The sequence below is a fragment of the Canis lupus genome, chromosome 11, assembly GCF_011100685.1.
Source record: "Canis lupus familiaris isolate Mischka breed German Shepherd chromosome 11, alternate assembly UU_Cfam_GSD_1.0, whole genome shotgun sequence".
In the NCBI taxonomy this organism is placed as follows: Eukaryota; Metazoa; Chordata; class Mammalia; order Carnivora; family Canidae; genus Canis; species Canis lupus.
In genome coordinates this window covers 29,323,660-29,346,768 of record NC_049232.1, presented here as the reverse complement: position 1 = coordinate 29,346,768, position 23,109 = coordinate 29,323,660, and the positions used below count along the sequence as shown (strand labels likewise).

At 37.3% G+C, this 23,109-nt stretch overlaps 1 protein-coding gene across 47 annotated transcripts in view; it reads left to right on the top strand.

The window, feature by feature from the left end:
- PTPRD (protein tyrosine phosphatase receptor type D) overlaps nt 1-23,109 on the top strand; it is a 2,163,408-nt gene that overhangs the window by 2,002,210 nt on the left and 138,089 nt on the right. For 27 of the 47 annotated variants that reach the window (XM_038552342.1, XM_038552349.1, XM_038552356.1 and 24 more), the window contains 6 exons: nt 34-151; nt 2,841-3,428; nt 3,866-3,966; nt 4,963-5,222; nt 15,770-15,860; nt 21,169-21,378. In XM_038552342.1, coding sequence (XP_038408270.1) covers nt 34-151; nt 2,841-3,428; nt 3,866-3,966; nt 4,963-5,222; nt 15,770-15,860; nt 21,169-21,378 — 1,368 coding nt within the window. The remainder of the gene's footprint in view (nt 1-33; nt 152-2,840; nt 3,429-3,865; nt 3,967-4,962; nt 5,223-15,769; nt 15,861-21,168; nt 21,379-23,109) is intronic. The other 20 variants (XM_038552389.1, XM_038552387.1, XM_038552373.1 and 17 more) reach the window with 3 other exon arrangements.

The following is a 23,109-nucleotide window of genomic DNA, read 5'->3' as shown; positions in this document are numbered from 1 at the left end:
TTGAATCAGTGTTGTTCTATTGTGTCATTTTAGGACATGATTATTTCTGGGCTACAGCCTGAAACTTCCTACTCCCTCACTGTCACAGCCTATACCACCAAAGGAGATGGTGCTCGCAGCAAGCCTAAACTGGTGTCCACCACTGGGGCAGGTAACCTTATTTGTGCATAAATGTGCCTTGAACATTTTCCAGGTGACAATAATACTCATTTTCCGAATGGTATGGTGAATTCTATCAGAAAGAAAAAGTGGACTATGGTTCAACTTTTGTGTTTTTTGATATACAGTTCAGAAAAAAAATTTCAAGACACACTTTGCCCAAATTATCCAGTCAGTCATTCAACAAGTATGTTCATGTGCACCTACTACATGTCAAGCATTACTACCAGTACTGAGGATACAGCCATCAACAGAACAGAAATATTCTTCCCTCCTGAAACTTATTTTCTAAGTCAAACTAGATACTTAGCTAGTAGACAAATGAATATATAATAAATCATCAGTAAGTTTGAAGTTGAAATATAAAGGTAAGTAGACATTAAAGATAGGATAGCCCCTAGTGGCTGTTTACGAAGAGTGGTTGGAGAGGGTCTCTTAGAGGAAAGTTATTTGAGCTGAAACATGAGTGATGCAAGTTCCATGAATGTCCAGTGGGATGATCATGTGGGCAGAGATGTCACTCATTAGCTTCAACCTCTCTCTGCAACAAACCTTTTTAGAAGAGCTGCCATGTTGAACTCGCTGATGACTTACAGTTCTAGGGTGTTTTTGCCATTTTCTCCTCTTCACTCCTTGCTGTGGGGATTCTGAAGAAGCCAAATCACATAAAAGATGGGGAACAGAAAAGAGAAGAAGGCTGCAAAATGTCAGATCGCTCCTCTGAAGAACAAAGTTTCTTAATGCTCTTTAGAGTTACTTTGATTGGCTCACATTAGGAAAAGCCAGCATGAAGGAAGACCTGACATTGTAAAACCAATAAATTAAGACATAATTACAAAAGGATTCTCCTCCAATCCCTTTATATAGCAATCTCCCATGGAACATTTAAACTATGATTTGATTTACTCCTCCTGATTCGCTTCTCTCACAACTTTTTAGGAACACACCTCTAGGTAAAGGCATAAAGCAAAGAACAGCTGTGATGTTGAGTACCCTCCTGGGTGCCATGCTCACTGCCAAATTTGTCTAAATGTCATAAGATTTGCCTCACTTACATCCTGCCACCTGGAACTGCCTCAAGCAGCAGGATTACAGATGGCAAAACTCCTTTAAGGCAAAGTCTTCTGGGCCTTATTTTTTTAAAATATTTTTTTTAAGAATAGCATTGTATCAAGCTAATTTAATACCCTGCAGAGGAGATACATGTTCAGTGGGGGCATGTTGCCTGGCTGTGGAACCAGCCTATATTGAAATGTAGACAACTAAGGGTAAACCCCTGAAATTAAATCTCAAAATGAAGAAAATACATTTCCTACACCTAAATTTGTAATTGTGTCTTAATTAGTCTGAGATGTCTTACGTAAAGCATCAAGTTCCTATTGCTCTTAAGATAGAGGTGCTATAATGAGACAGAGAAAGTAGAGAATTTATAGCCTAGGGATGTGAATCCCAGGGAAATAAATGGCATTGTCTATTTCAATAGCACTAAGACTGGATCATCACTTTTTTGTGACTATTCAAAAATTATTTAGAATTGTTATAGATTATTTTGGTGTTTCTATTTACAATTTCAAATCTTTCTTAATCACAGGAAACTTGGATGTTGAGGTAGACAATGCTTATATTTTAGATGTCTATACATTTATTGTCTTCATACTTCCTCACTGAGCCTAGGTTGGAGGTGTGAAAATCCAGATTTATAATATCCTTAAGAGAAAAGCTCGAGTTTTATTTAATGTCAACCTCCTAGTCAAAAAGCATCCTTTAGTCATGGTTTATCCCAATATAAAGTATAGACAAAGAGTGCAAATTATAACCAATATAACTCAAAGAAACATAATTTTGTACTTTAAAAAATCTTTCAAGCAACATAAGAATAGAGTTAAGTGTTGGGGCTATGGATTCAGATTGTCTCATAGCTTTCTCACTTATTATACCTTTGACTATGCAGTTTTCTATCTCTCTGGGTGTCATTTTCTTATTATGGAAAATGAAGATAATAAATAATCAGAGTGTGTAGTCAAGAGTGAAAAATGTAAATCAAATGAGATACTACACTGAACGCTCTGAGCACAGTGCCTGGTACATTGCGTGTACCCAATAATTAAATATGTTATGATTATTATTCTTATTAGCTGTATCTAATTAGCTAATCTCTACTTGGATTCATTTTTCTGTGGCATGAACCTTTACCACATGTGTGGTAGTTTTGATATGAGAAGATATTTTGTTTTGTTTTATTTTTTTAAAGATTTATTTATTTTTTTATTTATTAATTCATTCATGAGACACACAGAGAGAGGCAGACACAGGCAGAGGGAGAAGCAGGCTCCCTGTAGGGAGCCTAATGTGGAACTTGAACCCGGGACTCTGGGATTGTGTCCTGGGCCAAAGGCAGATGCTCAACCACTGAGCCACCCAGGTGTCCCTTTTTGTTTTGTTTTAAATACTCTTGAATTATTGTTTAAGCCTATTTGTGTCTGTTATCAAATTCTGGTATCTCAGCCTATCTTAATAATTAACTATGAGAAGAAGCATATTTCCACAGAGGTATATAGACCAAGGCTTTTTAAATAAATAGCGTCATGGGAATTTCCATAGAGTGGTGCTCCCACTCAGCAGTGATTACAGTGTGAATGTCTGTATAGGTTGGTCTGACCACTCCCTCCCGTGTGCTCTAGTTCCAGGAAAACCTCGGCTTGTGATTAATCACACTCAAATGAATACTGCTCTCATTCAATGGCACCCCCCTGTGGACACATTTGGACCTCTTCAGGGCTATCGCCTAAAATTTGGCCGGAAAGATACGGAACCACTCACTACTCTTGAGTTCTCTGATAAAGAAGATCACTTTACAGCTACAGACATCCATAAGGGAGCATCATATATCTTCAGGCTCTCAGCCAGAAACAAAGTGGGCTTTGGGGAAGAGATAGTGAAGGAGATTTCTGTTCCAGAAGAAGTCCCAACTGGATTCCCTCAAAACCTCCACTCAGAAGGCACTACTTCAACCTCCGTCCAGTTATCCTGGCAGCCACCTGTCCTAGCAGAGAGAAATGGCATCATCACCAAGTACACTCTTCTGTATCGGGATATCAACATCCCTCTTCTTCCGTTGGAGCAGCTTATTGTTCCAGCTGATACCACTATGACACTCAGTGGCTTAAAGCCAGATACCACATATGATGTAAAAGTACGTGCTCACACGAGCAAAGGGCCCGGGCCATATAGTCCCAGTGTCCAGTTCAGGACACTGCCTGTGGATCAAGGTAGGATTTGTCTGCTTATGGCCTTCCTCCTTTAAAGGAATGTCGGTCTTTGGAAATCAGTATTTTGAAGCTATAAATAAACTGATCGGACCATTCATATTAATATAGGTTCAGCAAAAGCAAAAAGGTAAAGTATATAAAACTTAATATGTTTTGGATGCCTTAGATTTTGGTTATAGAATGCCAAGCAAGTCTGGCTGACAGCACCCCAGTGTTCTCAGGTAAGGAGAGTATAATATAGTTGACTGAATTGGAAAAAAGAGAGATCCTTATGAGAATGGGGTAGTAGAATGAATGGTCTAAACAGGTAGGCAAATCACACTTGTCTCTCTGATCAAAGTACATGGCATCTGCCGTAAGCCCGATGGTCTATGGTGGACAAGGACAGGTCATACATTCTTAGGAGGAGTGTAAATACACTGTTTTTCCTTTTCCAGCAGTGTTTGCAAAAAATTTTCATGTGAAAGCAGTAATGAAGACTTCAGTGCTGCTATCTTGGGAAATTCCAGAAAATTATAATTCCGCCATGCCTTTCAAAGTAAGTTGCCTTCTAATTTGTAAGGTATCATGGGTGAAGGGGGGGCGGGCACGCAGTTTACCTGGGTAGGTTACTTAGAAAGCATATGCACCACTGATTCAACCGCACACACTTGCTTTTCTCCGTTTTGGTTTCACTTGAAAGATGAAGAGGGAGCTGAAGCCTAGGGGTGGTATTACTTGTCAGTCACCTTGTAGTTCCAAGTCTTTTTACATCTAAGCTAGTGCTTTTCTTATTTCACCAGAAAATGAAATTTACATAGTTTCTAATTCTTTAAAATGCTGCATCCTGGGATTTTAAAAATGTGTTTATGGACCTGATTCTTTGTATGTTTTTTTAATTTAAAAAATCTTTTATTTATTTATTCATGAGAGATACAGAGACAGAGGCAGAGACACAGGCAGAAGGATAAGCAGACTCCTCACAGGGAGCCCGATGTGGGACTCAATCCCAGGATCCTGGGATCATGCCCTGAGCCAAAGGCAGATGCTCAACCGCTGAGCCACCCAGGTGTCCTTCTTTGTATGTTTTAAACTCTAATTTGTGGTTGAGAGATACTAGAGATGTTAGCAAGAAGTGCAAGTCTATGAAAGTGCAAGTCTATGAAGAAAGAAACATTTTTGAAGGCAAAACTATACTCCAGAACAGGAATAACAGCATTTAGAAAAAAGGTGATATGAATAATACATTGAAAACCCAGAACATTTCTGCACAATCTCCGTTAATTATATACAAGCAACAAGTCGAATATTGGAAAAATATTGTACATTTCTTTCTGTATTTTTGATAGACTTAGAAACATTACAGAATTATGCAGTAAGAACCAAAAGAAAAATTGGTTCAATCTCTAGAGTTTATGAACACTTACAGGCTTGGGAATTATCCAAAATTAGAATTGACTTGACATGCATATTCTATACACAGGAACACATTAGTTTAGAAAGCACACATTGCCTCTCTGATAACCAAATCTCTTTGATTGGTTGTATCTTCTAGATTCTTTATGATGATGGGAAAATGGTAGAAGAAGTAGATGGCCGGGCCACCCAGAAGTTAATTGTCAACTTGAAGCCTGAGAAGTCATATTCATTTGTGCTAACAAACCGTGGAAATAGTGCTGGTGGGCTGCAACACAGGGTCACGGCAAAGACTGCACCAGATGTGCTACGTACCAAGCCCGCCTTCATTGGGAAGACCAACCTGGATGGCATGATTACTGTGCAACTGCCTGAAGTACCCGCAAATGAGAATATAAAGTAAGTTGACTGAAGGGCTAGGGCCAAGGGATAGGAATGCAAGCAAGCAGGAAAAGAATATTCAACCTCAGTATTAGAGAAGTTATAAAAGAGTCTATTACTGTATGTGGAGTAAAAGATTCTTGCTCATTGGCCCTCCATTTTATTTGAATTTTATTACACCATGTTCTCATGTTCATTATAATACAGATTCTCATTAATTTAACATTAAGTGTTTTTTATGTCCCAGGAATGATGTAATGTAGTAGAGATAGACAAAAAGAAAACATGGTCCTTACTCCAAAGGAGTTTATGCCATAGTATACAGAATAAAGTGACTAGTTGAATAATATTTGGCAAATCTTATTATAATGGTGAGGAAGTCTCACAAAACATTACGAAGCTGAAAGAAACTTTGGGAAATGAGAAAAAAATAGTACGGCACTGTTGTTTTATATGTGTATTGAAAGGAGGCATTTCAAAAGTTATAGTTCAGAATGACATTGGAAAATACATGAAAGTTAGAAAATGGAAGTTTTCTCTTGTGGACAGAGCACAGTGTAGAGGCCAGTGGGGCTGATGTAAACAATCAAATCCAGTCAATTAAGTAGTTTACTGGTTATATATAGTTAGTTGATTTAGCCAATGCATTTTTAAAAATATTTTATTTATTGCCAATGCATTTTATAACCAGTATAGCTGGCCGGATATAGTTGATAGGAAAAAAAATTTTTTTTCACTGCAGTCAGTATTCAGTATGAATATTGTGGGTGACCCTGGAGAACAAAAAAAGATGTGGTCTTTGCCCTCAAAGAGCTACCATAGAGTGAAGGATACAGAGGAACAGGTATAATACATGCCAATGATAGAGTTAGACTCTATTAAGAACAGCTAACTGATAATGAAATGGGTCAAGGAGAGTTCTTGTTTAATCTTAAAGGACAAGTAGGATACAAAATATCAGAGTGAGAAGATTATATGCAAAGGCTCATTAGTTAAGGAAGCCAAGTTATTTTGTAAGGCCTGGACAAGAAACATAAGAGAGGTGAGTAAGAGCCAGGTTGCACTCAGAACTGGACCATGGAAATTCAGGAAAGGTGTTTATGCAAGAGAGTGGCATGTATCATTTATATAATACCTCAGTTTCCTTCTTTCCATTTCAGGAAATACTTATTGAATATTTACTGCATGGTGAAGCTTGTGCTGTCTGCTTGCCTTCTCATTTCTTGTATCCCATACAATCATGTTTAGATGAAACTTGTTTCAAAAGATTTGAAGGTCAAGCAGAGATGTTTATGCATAGTTTATGAATTGTTAGGACCTTCACATTTAGCAGCAATCTGGTGACATAATTAGGACAGTTCTTAGGGAAGATGGCTCCTGAGGGCATACGTTGGAAGGATTGGAGCAATGTAGAGAAAAGTGTTGGGATGTCATTACGTAGTTGGTTGATTCTAGATAAACAACTAGATTCTGAAATCAGTTGGAATTGAGGGAAATAGGATAAAGAGGCAGATAAGGGCAGTAACATAGTAGGAATGAGGGATCGAGGCAAAGAAAAAAATGTCATGGATGACTCTGAGAGTTGAATTTGGATGACAAAGTGAATAATGCTGCCATTCATCCTAAAGGATGAAAAATCAGGAGGAAATGAAGGGGTTCAATTTTGGGTATGTTTTATGTGAGATATCAGTGAAATACCTAGTTAGAGATGCATGTTTAAAGAAATTACTATGTTTATGAATAGGAATTTGAGAGTCGTTAACAGAACAGCATGTATTTATGGAAAAAGAATCACTGAGACAGTGGGGTGAAGATATGAAGCGAAAGGCTAAAGTAAAGGTCTCAGGAAGGAAAGAGCTAGTAGAGGACACAGTAGGGTTTATTACAAAGTTAAGTGAAGAACCAAGCCAGGGCAAGTTCATGGCAAAAGAATTTTCAAGAAGGTGTGTACAGTCAAAATTTTCCAAAGCTCCAGAAAATTAAAAAAAAAAAAAGATGACAGAAAAAAAAGAATAGCTATTAAAAAGTAAAATTATAAGCAAGAAGTTTTTAATGTAGTGCCATGGTTGAAATTTAGGAGAGTCTAATAATTGGTGACTTTTGACTTAACTAATATAAATGCTTCCAGAGAAAACGTTCTGTTCTTATTTATTTGATGAGATAATTGGAGGATTTTAACCAGATGGTGGGATTTCCAAAAGATCATGACTAAAATAAATTCACTGAGAAATCAGATCTCCTTTTTTTGTCCACTCTTCCTTTTGTATCATTCAGAAAACTGGAAACAAGAATGGAATATTAGTGTAATTTTTATTCCAACAAGATTTAATATGAGAGTGAGATTATATTTATCCATTTTTGTTTAAATCATCTGTGGATATATATATATATGCCAGGAAATGTTTTAGGGACATAGTAGAGATAATGCTAACTTCCTCATTGCTCTTCTACCACATAGTTAATTGGGAAATTTGGACAAATAGAGTCAGTTGAAATGGAGTTTTAGGATACCAAAGACTAGCTGGATAAGGGAGGCCAAAGGAGGAGTATCCAACTCCAGTTTAGTAGCTCAGGGAAGGGTTCCCGAGAAAGCAACATTAAAACTGAGGTCTAAAGAATGACAGGAGCCTAGCTGGTCTGTGGGAGTGGGGTTGGAGAGATGCTGTTTCTGGGAAAAGACAGTATACGTGATACAGCAGGAGCAAGAGAAAGACTAGCATTTGTTACTTGTCTACCTCATCCACAAAGACATTTCAGCTGGCATCCAACAAACATGTATTCTATACATTGCCAGTGCCAGGTCTGGGAATAGATGACTGAGATGAAGCCCTACATTATGGTACCAGGACAGATAGAAAAAATAGATCATGTGAATATAATGGAGTAAGTACTGCCCAAGTTCCAGCCCAAATTGAGTGTCAGGGGAGACATCATCTAGAAGGAGCTAGTATTTAACCTGAGTCTTGAAGGGGAGGAAAGATTTAGGAAAGGTAAAATAGTTGCAAATAAAGAACAGGGAAAGATACAGAGTATAAATTCAGTCCATTTAAAAACATGAACTGTCTATTCAGGGAAAGAGCAATGGAAAGATGAAAATAGGATAGAATAATTTGTAGTATTTGTTATTAGTTTCCAAGACTTAAGAAAAAAAAATGCCTTTAGTGGCTCTTTACCCAATTGGCTTAGTGGAATGTGTTAGACATTATTGAGAAATGGCATTTTATTCCATTGGTGGTATATTTTTGGTTCATTTTCCAACTTCTGAATGAGTCAAGAATATCGTAGAATGTAGTCTTTTAGTGCTCTTCTTTAGCTTGCTCAGTTTTCCCCTTTGTTTTATTTATGTACTGCTTCCTCCTACATTTGAAATGGGAGTCAGAGAAAAGAGTAAAACTTTGGTAACAAAGAGAAGAGATCATTATGAAATATAAAAAGAAAGCAAATGACTGTGGGGGAAAAATGTGTTCTAGAAATGAATTTAAGGATTCCCAGAAATATATTCTAGTCTCTCTGGGGAAAAAAAGAGCAAAAGACAAAACTAGGAAACTACTCGAGAGGGAAAAGTATCAGAACCATAGGAAATGAAAAACAAGGGATCCCTGGGTGGCGCAGCGGTTTGGCGCCTGCCTTTGGCCCAGGGCGCGATCCTGGAGACCCGGGATCGAGTCCCACGTCGGGCTCCCGGTGCATGGAGCCTGCTTCTCCCTCTGCCTGTGTCTCTGCCTCTCTCTCTCTCTGTGACTATCATAAATAAATAAAAATTAAAAAAAAAAAAGGAAATGAAAAACAAATTTCCTGTTAGAAAAATAAACCAAAAAAAAAATGCTAAATAATCTATATACATTGGACTTTTTCAAGGGGTGATAACAAAGTTACACATCCTGTTGTCATGTGGCACAGTCCATTTTATTAGAGGCAGCTGGGTGCCATGCTGTGCCACTTGCAGCAGTTGGCAAGTTAAGAAATTAGAAAGGAATGTAGCTTTCCAGAATATCCTGGGAGAAATGAGGAGAGAAAACACTAATACCAGAGCCATGGGCTGGGTTGCTAACTTATATTTAGGTGAAAGCTCTTTAGAAAAATACTTCCAGGGACACATGGGTGGCTCAGTGGTTGAGCATCTGCCTTAGGCTCAGGTTGTGATCCCTCCATACGGTCTGCTTCTCCCTCTGCCTGTGTCTCTGCCTCTATCTCTGTGTCTCTCATGAATAAATAAATATTAAAAAAAAAAAGAAAAATACTTCCAATTTGTTTTCTGGTAAAATGAAATTTTGGTGATTAAAGGGCCGTGTTGCTTTTTTAAAAGATTTTATTTATTTATTTATTCATGAGAGACAGAGAGGCAGAAACAGAAGCAGTCTCCCCAGAGGGATCCTGATTTGGGACTCGATCCGAGGACTCAGGGATCACTACCTGAGCCAAAGGCAGATGCTCAACCACTGAACCACCCAGGTGCCCCTAAAGGACTGTTTTTTATCAACAGAAACCATGCATCTAATTTCTGGCCAAGGTAATTGGGAAGTCTTGATCCCTACCCCCAACCTCTCACCACCCAGCAACAAATCTGACTCTTGTAAACATGACACAGCCATGGCTCATTGCTTTTGTACTCTTTCACACATGGTTTTTGTGTGGAGAAGTGAGGAACCTCTTTCAGGGAAAGTCCAAATTTCTTGTGAAATAGCCCTGTGGGTACTGCAGGTTCTGCTAGCAGGAATTTGTGATGCCTCAGTCTTCTTGGATAGATTTAGGGGTCAGAATGCCAGTCAGAAAATCTAGCAACTCCACCATTCTTCAGAAGCAAGTTGTGATGAAGGGAACTTTCCTGACTTTATAGAGCAGGATTTTACTCTGGGTGGTAACGAAAAATGTACCATACAGATTGTACTAAGAGATAAGCTGCTGGAAGGTACCCGATGTAAGTTAATTTCATGGTAATCATCTTATATTTATGAAAAATAGAAATGAAACAGAGCATTTTATGAAATTTTTAATGTCTTTGGTCTTACTAATTTGGCTTTCAGGTTGGCCTACTTTTTCCTCTTTTAAAGAAAATATTCTTGGAAGCATGGCTTACAAAGATGCTTCATAAAATGTGTGCACCATTACTAGTTTAATGTATTAATGTATCATCTGTTTAATGTTTAATGAGAAATAATTCACTCATCACATGGTTGTCAAGTGCAGTGGTGAAAGTTTAAATTTGTACAGTGCTTTACACTTTACTGAGGACATTTGAATGTTTTATTTTAGTCTCACAATAGTCCTGTGAGGTAGGTATTATAGGTGAGTAAAGTGAGGCTCAGAGATACTAAACGGCCCGGCCACAATCATAAAGTTGATATTAAGAACAGTTATAATAGTGACAGGAGCCTTACTAGTTATTGTTCCAGGGCATCGCACACAATAGCTGATGGAATCTTCAGGAAAAGAGTGCTTCGTATTTTATGGCTGAGGAAGTTCTAGGGTGAACTGGCCTGCCTTCCCACACAAGATTGGAGCTGGAGAGGAAAGATTTGAACCCAGGCAGTCTGGCTGTAAGCCCACATGTTGAACCATGACCATAGAGTATTTGGTCAGACCAGGACATTTTTTTTTTCTAGGACAATTGATAAACCGTTAAGAACTTGAGGACAAGTAAGAATGGACAGAACTGCCCCAGACAGACCTTAGAATAAGGAGTAATTAGGCACCTGTGCCTGGTCATAGATCATGGAAATGTGTAAGTGTTATGGAGCAATTAAACCAATCAATTGCCATGAGAATTTAGATGAGAGGTAAAGGGAGAAGCTCCCCAGGGGCCAGCATTATCATCCACTATTTTACAAAAAAAGAAAATGAGGCCTGAAGAAATTAGGTGACTTTAACTTGTCTGAAAACACATCGCTAAAAATATTGAAAACCTTAATTTAAACATGGAGACTGGAAGGATCATTCAACCTGCTTTGGGTTTTCTATGGTAAATTAATTTGGTTTAAACAATATATACCCAAATAACTGTAGTGCGTGCACATGCGCGCGTGCACACACACACACACACACGAAATTATGCAAGGAATGACATTCATCATTAAATTCTGATACAAATTTTGACCTTCTAGTTAAATAATGAGTTTGAGAATGCTAATACATTCTGCTAATACAAAAAGCCTGGCTGAATTTGAAAAGGGACCACCACAAACACCAGACCTAGTCTTCTCAAATAATTATATGGAGCCAGGCCCCTTGGTGATAACATGTTAAATAAAACTAGTAAAATTTTACTTAATGTAATTAAAATTCTGAAGGTTAGATTTAACCTATCTAATTAAATCTAACATACTGGGAAAACACAGCTTACTTTATAAGTAGTCAGAGCATTTGCAGATATATTGATTCTGAAGTTATTTATTTTTCTATTAGTTTAATAGTTAAAGTCTATGTCAAAAAAAAGATATTTTGAGCTTAAACTTCAAGCTTGAGTCAGACAGGCAAAGCATAGTGTAAACTTTAATTTTATCCATATATGAAGCTGATCTATATCCAAAAACATTTTTTTTTTCCATTTCAGACAAGTTCTTTCAGTTCATATGATTTGGTTGATTTCAATTTGTAGAGTACATCTTAGCTCCCCATTTCACTTTTCTTATCTGAGTCATCTTTTCGTCCTTATTACCCCATGAAAGTCGAACAAGAATCATTACTACACGGGTAAAGAAAACTTTCGCAGAAACAAGAGTATTTTCTATAAACACTATTTGGCCAGTTGGGAGTAGCCATGTAGTTTGGTAGGTTTGGAAGATGAGAGAGTTCTAGTCCAAATGTGCTTATTTTCTCTTTACATAAACATAAAGCTATCTCCTAGTGAGGAGGTAAGGATGTCCAAGGTTTGAGGCCAGGGGAGAAAGTCTGACAAATGTGTTGTACAAAAGAGAAGGAAGAGATAACTGGAGAAATTGTGGTGAGATGTCCAGACAGATCAAAGTCCTGAATTTGCTGAATATGAATTTACAAAATCATTTTTCCCTGTGCATTATTTCTCAAGCCATATGCAGCTCTGTAGCTTCAGGCCCAGAGAAGGGCAATTACAGATTTTAGCTAGTGTTAAGTGGAAGATGTGGGCTCTAGAAAAGAAGAGTCAAAGATCTGAGAGCCCTGGGTGGTGCATGGTGCCTTCTGGAACTTGAAATCACCCAGGATGATGGCAGAGTTTGGGAGAAAAGGAAGAAGACCCTGGGGGAAAAGAGAAAAAGAAAGAAAGGGTTTCTGAAAGGGTTTATGGATGATAAAAGTCAGTGAGAGAAGAGCATAATAATATAACAATATAGCTGAAATATATGCCTCAAACAAGAGGCACTTGTCTTTTGGCTTGCTTTTTGTTTTAGCTAAAGTGGGGAGGAAAAAAATACCTGGAAGAAGCAACAGTGAGCGAGGAGGGAAACCCTGGGCCCTCCCTCCAGCTCAGGTGCATGGGTGGTGGAGGGGCATGAATAAGCAGCCACCCTATGAGAAGCCTGTGAGGGAAGCAGGATTGTCAGGGGAAAACTAGGTTTCAGAAAAGGCAAAAACATGTGTGTTTACAAACCCGTGGTTACAGAAAACATGGATGAAATGTGTGGATTTAGGCTAAACTTTTTTATACTACGAAGTTTCGAATTCCCTATGCCACGTTTCTTTCAAAGACTGAGAGCTGCTTTGAAGCAGCTCCTCTTGGACTGCTCTAGATGAAGGCTTTGGATATCAGGAGACAGAAAAGGCCATGCAAATCCAGGCACACTGTTAATTACTTGCTGTGGGGGAGGCTCTTCAATTCTTATCCCAGCCACAAATTGAATGAACATTTGGGGAGTACTGCGAAAGAAGTGAATGGATTCTTTTTTCATGCACAAGAATAGCAACTCAACTGTGAAAGCAGGAGAAAAATTAATAGGATTCATCATCTTAACCTTGATTTACAAGATTCTGAAAGAGGACAATGGGAACTCTCCGATAATGAGGAGTATCATTACTTTAGGTGAAGAGAAGCGGTCTTGACTTGGTGCAATTGGTAGTGAAGAGCAAGAGGTTCCCGGATGAGTGTTGTCACGTGCATCTGTAGTGTTATTTTTTATGCTCAGTTGCAGCCCTTGTCATTCTTCTCCAGGCTTGTTTAATGTGATGGACTTGTTTGGCAAATCCTTCAGGTGGTGGGAGGATAGGAAGAGGAGGATGCTTCCTCTGGATCATAAAGTACAAGATACTGGCCTTTCTCACATGCTCCAGCTCTTCCTTCTCACCCTCCTCAATCATCATGATTATTGGTGGGAAAGAAAATGGTTGGCTAGGTGATGTGATTCTGGGAGTCTGGTGATTAGTTGCTCAGAGCACCATGGAGAGAGGGTCCTGGCATAGTTGTCTGGTTTGATCTGATTTCTTGATTGAGGAGAAAAAAAACGTTTTGACAAGTTCTTTAACTTGCATCTCAGGGACTGTTGCTGAGTCCTACTTGAATAACTTGGTTCACATGCATTCCCCCCATGATGAGGGTCAGTACTAATGATAGTGGCTTGCCTCAGTTTGGTGCTGCCTGTGTGTGACAGGTGACAGCACAGGTGTGTGCTCTCATTTTTCAGAGTACACAACTGATATTAAGGAATGTTAAATGATCAGCCCAAGATCACACAGCGAATCAGTGACAGAGCTTAACTTGTGGGCCAGATGTATCTTCAGATGCCATATTCTTCACCTAAACACTTTAAAATGGCACCTTTCAATATAATAAAAGCCATATAGAATTTTAAATTTTCTAACAACTACAGTGAAAAGTACAAAGACATAGGTAAAATTAATTTTAATAGCACATTTTATTTTACCTAATATATCCAGAATATTATCATTTAACATATGGTCACTATTAAACATTTATTGCTGAGATATCTTACATTTACATTCTGTACTGAGTCTTGAAAATCCAATGTCCTTTACACTGTGAAGACATTTCAGTTCAGACTGGCCACATGTCGGGTACTCAAGAGCCACAAAGGCTAGTGGCTACCATATTGAACAGTGCAGCTTTAGACTCTGTTTATGGAAACAGAGTTGGTTAGCATAGAGTTTTACTGAGTTTATTGCAGGTTTTGTTTTGATATAAGTAGAAAGAGGCCTTTCTGCACATGTTCTTGGTTTCTTTGATATAAGGAGATGCAAGGTTGGTAGTGCCCATCCTGCAGTCCCCTTTCCCAGTATGGCAGCCTTCTCTTTCAAAAGTGTGTGTGTGGGTGGGGGCACCTGGGTGGCTCAGTGGTTGAGCATCTGCCTTTGGCTCAGGTTGTGATCCCCAGGGTCCTGGGATGGAGTCCCATATCCGGCTCCCTGCATGGAGCCTGCTTCTCCCTCTGCCTGTGTCTCTGCCTCTCTCTCTCTGTCTCATGAATAAATAAAAAAGAATCTTTAATAAATAAAAATGTATGTGTGTCGGTGTGTTCATTTTCACAACAAATATCCACAAAATAATGGAGTCCTTTAAAAGTAGTTTATAATACAAATAAACGAAACAAAGTAAGAGCCAGACTATTGCCAAGGTTAAGATATGTATAAGTTTGTATCCCCGTAACAGTATGTTTTAATTTTGGTCATAATTTAATCTCTCTGGATTAATCTTTTTGCCTGTTACCTGTCCTTATGCAGTTTTTGACAAGGCAAAATGAGATTATACATTTAATATACCTGAGAAGTAGGAAGTGATTGATGTGTTCGTTATTATTATATACCTATGTTTCAAGTCATTGTAGAGTTACTACCAGAGATCAAGCAGAGTCAGGAATACAAGAGCAGAGTATACATTTTATGGAAGATGCAGAACAACTTTTCAAATAGCCCATACCTATTTTTGAACCTTTATAGTTATTTAAATTTTGGCTGATTATTCTTAATGTGAGTGCTCAGTTACTTTTGTCCTTTGTATACATTTATTTTTTGAGATCTATTTTGAAGGCATTTCGATGGTGATGGTCTCCAAGTTTCTACTGTATTTACCTTAAGGTTTGCAATTGGATGGGTAGAAATAATTACATCATTATTTAACTGTTGTGAAATTGTTGGTAATTTTGGTGTGTTTAATTTCTTATCCAAATAAAAAGTATTTTAGGGATGTATAAATGAAATCATTGTTGTCATCATCTAGGCATTTGTATGAGCTAAGGGAAATTTTTATTACACATTTTCTATTAAAACATCATCTTATAAATTGATGTCATAGAAAATACTTGGTTCAGCAGCTTGTGATGCTGCATTTCAGCATACTAAACTTGAATGTGTCTAGCACCAGGGTCCTAACAAACTGTTTCTGCTCTGTTTACGATACCTAATAAAGAGCAGTCAACCATGGTGGTATTACCATACAAGATCATTGAAGTCACACATAAATGTCTACCCATGTTGTTTTTAAAATTGAACAAACAAGTGGTTATTTCTCATTGATGGACAAGTCACTCCATATCCATAATTTACCTTCATTCTCAATCACTGGCCTGTGGAAGATTTAAGGACATATCCATTTTCTTTTCCCTTTGAACTAACCTTATTTCTGTCTGTCCATTCTTGTGCAGAGGTTACTATATAATAATTGTACCTTTGAAGAAATCTCGTGGGAAATTTATCAAGCCATGGGAGAGTCCAGATGAAATGGAATTAGATGAGGTAACTATGTGTTTGTTGGATGTGCTTTTCATTAGTTACTTAATTTTTTAAGCATATTCTTCCTCTTGATGGAAGGAAGTCTAGGTGCTGACTTTCATCTGAGTGGCTGGTCAGCTGGTTGGATAGGTCAGTGTTATGGGCCTGATAACCTCTAGAAATCCCAACAAAGACCTTTTTGCTTTGATTAAAAGACATTTAGCTGCAATAACGCTTACAACCTGTCTTATCATTGTTGGCTTTAATATTTTGTCTCTTGCCCCTTGTAAAACATGATGCAAAGTGTAGAAGGTGAAGTGAATTGTCAGAAAAGGCTTAATCATCATTGTAATGAACTCCAAGGTCTGCTTAATGAGTGTAGTGGTAGCTGAAGCTGTTACAAATGCTAATTTGCAATTTGCACTAGAGTTCAATGTACCACCTACTATGTGTTTTTGACCTATTTCTCACAGAATTATGCTGATTGGCTCGTTTGCCTTATTCTGTATTTTGTAGGATTTCAGAATCAAAGATGCATTTAACTGCAGGGACAAAAAACAAACAAAAACAAACAAAAAACCAAAACAAACAAACAAAAACCACATCCCAAAAGTTTGAGCCAGGCAAGAGATATAGAACAAAAAACAGAACAAATACTAAATAGTGTGATTTTAATTTTTGAAATCTTACAACAGTAGGTGCATTTTAATTAGTACTCTTTTTGCAAAAAGAACATTTGTTTTTAGGTTTTGGTTTTTGTTCTCATGGGAGTTAATACATAGAATGAAGAACAAGACCTAAATATTATATACTCTATTTAGGTGGGAAAACTGTGATCAGAAATGTTAAGCCATATCCCAAAGGACCAAGCAAGTTCATGGCTATGGTTCAGTCAAATACAGGAAAGATTTTGCTATTTTAACATGATGTTGGTTTGAATCATGTCAGAAAGCAAATCAAAAGTCCCTCACTTGGGAACACATGAGATTTTAATTTGTTGAGTTTATTTACAACAGAAGCCACATCTGATAGCCCAATCTATTATTTCGGGGTATGTTCTCCACCTTAAATTAGCAAGAGAAAGCAGAAATTCCTTAACTGCCTCACAGGGAAGAGATGTTTATTTCATACATGTCTGCACTAAAGAGACTGTGATCTGACGGATATGGACCACTAGCTTCTTTTGGCAGACACACAACCTCTCTAGACATATGGTTTACTTCACCTACTTAATTTATCTGAATTAAACTTGATCATGTTCAGAAGGGGAGATGAATTCAAGGTTAGAATTATACTTTTATGTCACCCTTTAATGATTAGATAAGCATTGGAGGGGTGTAAAATGAGATCCCATTTCAATAATGTCAAGCAATTTATGTTATAATTTTTTTTCTGTTAATAAAGAAGAAAGATCATTTTTCTATGTTAGAGGAATAGTAGTCTTCCATCTGAATGTGCAAAATGTCAGCTGGTCTTCTGTAAACATTTTGAAGCAAGCCATACTTTTACTTGCAACTGATTAATCAGTTAATCTTAAGATTATTGTCATTATTACTTATGATTTTAATCACCTGTTGAGTAAATTACTGATTTGAATTGTAATTGGTTTTAAAATGCAAAGGTAACTTGTAGAATCTATGAATCTTTCCTCCTGTTAAAAATAAGAAACGGAAGACAAAAAACAAGTTATCAAAGAATTAAGATCCTCCAATCCAAAAATTATGTCAAATACTTTTAAATAATAAACTTTTCTTGGAAGTAGAACCATTTGCTAGTAATAGGAAGCTGATTCTCTTTTATAGCCAGGTTTTAACCTCCAAAATGCACAGCAATGCTAATGGATTAAAGTATAGAGCTATATGACATTGAACTTTCCTGCAATTAAATTCTATGGGTCTGTGCTGCTGATTCCCATAACAGAGGGTCATTTTAATCATCTCACAAGTTGTGGTGCATTAATCTGTATAATAGTTTGATAAAGAACATTTATTAATTCAAAATTTTGGGGTCAGGTTGGGGTGTTTCCCACTTTTCTTACTGATATAATTGAGACCACATTGTAGAATTAATGGTGGAAGAAATAAGATATGCATTGACTGGAAAATGAAAATTATTTCTGATAAAAAACTAAAGCCCTTGATATATCTTCTGGAATTACCTCCAATACATTTTGTAACTATTGTGTAGGGGAGCAAATGAAACTAGGCTATGGCCTCACTTTATGCTTACTCATCCAGTTTCTGATCCCTACAGACATTTTTCCCCCTATCATGGATAATAAAAGCATTGTTGTAATTTTATCTATGGCTTGGTACTGCCAGCTTTGACAAAGCAGTGTTCCCCTCTTAAATGTATTTGACCAAGTGATTTTTTAGAAAGGCCTATAATTCAAATCGTTGAGAGTATATCATCGAATATAATGGTGGCCTAAGGGGATTTCCACATGTATGCCTCACATCTAGGCCCATAAAAAATGGAAAGAGGCTTCCTAAACAGAGTCACTCTCAATATTATCTTCTGAGCTCATTTATCCTTTGTCTGGGGATAATCTCCACATAATAAATCCGTGCACTAGAACTTCTGTTGTCAAGGTCAGACTGGGCAGAGCAGACGTTGATAGTCAAACTGAATTTTGGACAGAATGACTCATAAAATATTAGTTATATTTAATTCAGGGAAGGTCTTACAATGTATCATAAGCTTTTCATTGCTATGTACTTCAAAGGCTTGCTGCTAAATAATGTAGTCATTTGTAGTTGTAACTTCAATATACTGGGTAACTTTGGTGTCATCTAAGCACACTTGACCAGTTTAAAGTACAACATAGGAAGCATCCTGCAGAGATGAGAACAACCTACAGGGGCAGGTTGACCTTAATGAATGGCTGCATTGCATCTAAGGAGCAGCAAAAAACCCAAATATTTAATTCTAAAGTACTTCTGCTAAGTCTTCTAAAGACACCCTAGCAAAGTGTACTCACAGGGATGACAGTGAGCAAAAGGTACTTTTGGGGCTGACAGTGATATGGATGAATTATGACAGTTGCATACATCTGAAATATGAATAAAATCAAAGTAGGGTTTGATCAGTGAAGTGGAAGAGGGGATGCAGTCACATAAACAACTGATGGTAAATGTTTTTGATTAACCAACTTCAAAAAGCTGTTCAGCTCATCTGCAGTACATTTGTCCTTAATATAATGGCTCATTGTTTACCACATATCAATGATAACCTTCGTAATGACTTTTCCACTATACTATTAAATATATGGCATCAGAATGTTTTAAAATAACATGTTAAAATAATCCAGGAAAAGGAAACCTAAGTACACATTCAGCTGCATTAATGAGAACAGATGCACAAAAATTACATCTGTCTAAGTAAGCATAGACTGAGTTAAAACAATTTAGATGATCAGTTTAGCTTAAATGTTGCATTTGTGTTTTCTTGATATTGTGCAACCATTACGCCAACAAAAATATAGCTTAAAAAATCTCTTACATGTAATTTCATTTTATTTCACCAGTTGATCAGATTATAAACTGCCACTTTCTGTTATGCCTTAGTGTTCTCATTTATAAAATGGGGATATAATAATGCCCTCAGTTATAAGGTTTATTATGAGGAGTAAATGAACTAATAAATATTGGGCTTCTGAGAACAGTGCTTGGCAGCAACTAAGTGCTTAATAAATATTAGCCATCATTGTGATTAGCATTATTATAAGTAAACCTAAACTTGACAGCAGGATTGAAAGATGGTGCTGAGTTCCTGGCCTTATTTTATTACCTCTTCTTTGGTGCATAATAGATCAGCCTTCTGAATTTATCATCAGATCGTCCAAATTTGCTAAACAGGTGATGCCCGCAATTGTGGGTCTCATAAAAGAGCTATAGAGTTCATGTAATTTTCATCACATCAATAAATTCAAATTTAAAGAAAATAGAGCATTTTAAATTAAATTCAAAAATAACATGGGCACAGAATATAACCAAAAGAATGTTTACAATTTTAGTTTCCATTTGATCAGCTGAGCACATTTACAACTCTGTGTAGTGTGCCACCAGGTTCCTTACATTAGTATTTGACCTTTGCCATGTATAGAGGAGTCTGCAGCCATTATCAAAGAAGCCTGACCTTGAGAATGCCAGGGTCTCATTTTGCTAAGCAGATATTGCTGCTTTGGTTTTTTATCTATCATTTCCACTTATAGATACAAGAGTAGTAGCAAATAATTTCACCAGAATGTTTCCATTAGTATCTTAATTTTATTTATTGAGCTGAAAACAAGTTTCATTCCCCCCCCCAAAAAAAAAGACATCACAGACTGCTATAAACTTTTCCCCCGGTTATGCCCTATGAAACACCAATATATTTAAGGGGAGAAGACAAAGCTAACTTCAACATCACTTTGAAATCATTTGTCATAAAATATCGTTAATGTGACTTTCTAATGAAAACGGTGAATGCGAAACAGCAATGTTGAAACAAGTTCTACCTTTTCCCTTTTAAAAGTACTTGAACATGTGTATGTTTGTGTACATGTGTATGTTTGTTTTCTTCAGGGTAATACTAAAATTAATGTTCATCTACCATGCCTATATCACCTGGGAAGATAAGTCAACCTCTCCAGGGAGCTTTCAGCTCCAGAAAAGTTGATGTCACAATAAATGTGTGAGGAATAACCAAAAGGTTATTCAAGGAGCCAAGAAATCAAGTCAAGCCACAAATTGTTAAATGAGTGACAATGTCTATTTAATAGAAATTTCAATAAAACTTGATCATTGGATTCTATTTCTACTGATTTGAGGGAATTTGTATCATGTAAATGATCTCATTACTAAAAACAATCTAAAACGGTACTAACCTCTTCAGAAGGTGATCATATTTGATGGCTTTATCTGAAGTTACTAGTTATTTAATAAAAAACTAATAATAAATACTGCTTGAGAGGCTTATGTGAATCAAGCTGAATTTTTTTTTTTTTTTTTTTTTTTTTTTTTACTTAGGTTATAGTGCACTCTTGCCCTTTAAGAAGATTTCCTTGGGGTGGACTATGATATGAGCTACCTTTGGGAGGAAGGGTCTAATAGTCTTGTGTTTATAGTTAGCCTGGGCCTCGTCGTAGCAGTCTAACACCTTACTTCAGCAGCAAGACAAGCATTTGAAAGATAGAACTGAGATTTAGTGAGGCTGACGTGGTACATGAAATGTGGACAAATTGTATTTGAGTTCTCCCCGGTCCTGAATTAATTTCTCCTATTAAACAGCCATTAAGTTGGGTTATTGTTGTTTACAATTTCGTTTTCTGTTTCCCACTTTTTTCCTTAAGCTGCTTAAAGAGATATCTAGGAAACGCAGAAGCATCCGCTATGGGAGGGAAGTTGAATTAAAGCCATATATTGCTGCTCACTTTGATGTCCTTCCCACTGAGTTCACCCTGGGGGATGACAAACATTATGGTGGATTCACAAACAAGCAACTCCAGAGTGGTCAAGAATATGTCTTCTTTGTGTTAGCAGTGATGGAGCATGCAGAGTCTGTAAGTTCATTGTGCTTGTATCTCTTCCCTTTGGTTTTCTTATATATTTTCACCAGAATATGGTTATTTGGAGGACATGTAAATATATCCATCCTAATTATTTCTCATGAGCTGTCATTAACTTAAATGGAGCAACAGGTTGCCTGCTATTTAAACGTTGCTGAATAATCTGCCTGAGATTTCATTATAAACAAGGCTGTGTCTCTAATGGCATGGACTTCAGGTGGACTTTTTGGCTGATGGAGTGCCGAATTGACAGGACATCTTTCTTGAAATCATCAATGTGATGCATATGGATAAGAGGGTGATGCCCATCACTGCTCAAAATCTCCTTCGTCATCCTTTGAAAATGTTCTCAGTTTATTTAATTACAATAAGAACTATCAAGTTCTGCAGTTAAACATAGTGTATTTCCAGATATTTAAAAATATTGATTGAGTGTGATTGTGTCTTATTCTCTTGTAACTGCCAGTGAGCCCACATTCTCTGCCCAGATTCACAGGGAAGAAAGGTCTGTCTAGGAAAAGACAAGCACAGCCAGCTTCTTTAATTATAGCAATTTACCAATGACTTTATCAGTGAAAAGCCAAGAATGTTAGAAAATAATTCAATAAAACAGAGAATTCCTGAGGTACTCTAAATAATGAGTTGTCTTCTTTTATGTAATTCATCTTGCTCTTATGTCGTTTTACGCTTCAGTTGCTGTGAATGTTAAAAAAAGAGAGAGGGGGGAAGAGAATTATAGACGTGAAGGGGGGTGGATTCTGAAGTGGCAGTTCACATTAACATTTAATATACATATTCGAACTGTATCCTTCTAATAGGGACCTGAAGCTGACAGGCGTGGCAGCTCAGCTGAGCCAGTCGCTTCGCGCGTGTAAGAAGCCTGAGATGTATCAAAGGTTTCTTCACATCAGGTGTTAGCACGTACAGTGGGGCTTCTCTTCAAATGACTGAAGGAATTCCCCCGGGGAAAATCAAAACACAAAGGCAGCCTTTCTGCCTGGTTTACCTTTGTGCACAGAATGTCATTTGGAAACAAAGTGATGGGCTCCCTGGAATGTTAATGCACGTCCTCTTTTTAGCTGAAGGTTTTAAGGCAGAACATCAAGGGAATAGGATGGTAGAAATCATCGTTTTCTTTCTTGTTTTTAATGACTTTTAGATATTTGAAGCGATTTTCTTTACATAGCTCTAATATGTTACAGAAAGCACATTGAGACCAGTGAGGTAGATCAGAGAATTCAGCAAAGAAGAGAAGCCTCAGCAAACCATGCAGGCTGGTGGCACCACCATCAGAGACTCTGGTTTGAATTCTCCCCGACGTTTCTAGTGTTTAAATGCATTATCACTGATGAGGACTCTACCCCTTCCCTTAGTATTTCATTTCACTGTTTCATTAATTATGTGATTCGAACTTTTTCCAAATACACCATCTGAATTGTCCCTTTTCTCCATCATCTTTCTTGACAATGCTCTTTATGCATTGTATGTGTTTTTAGGCCAGCATCTACTTTATAGAAAAGACCTGTATCCAACTAGTATAATGCTAGCAGTGATACCGTCATTTTATAAGCCTCAGATTTTTTTGAATAATTGTTGTTCAGCACTTAACCACTCCCAGGGTAGGCTGATAATTTTCATAGAGAAAATATTCACTCCCTAAGACATGAGCTTTCCCTAGTCCATTATTACCTCTTGCTAAGAATATCAGAGGACTGGTTTAGAATA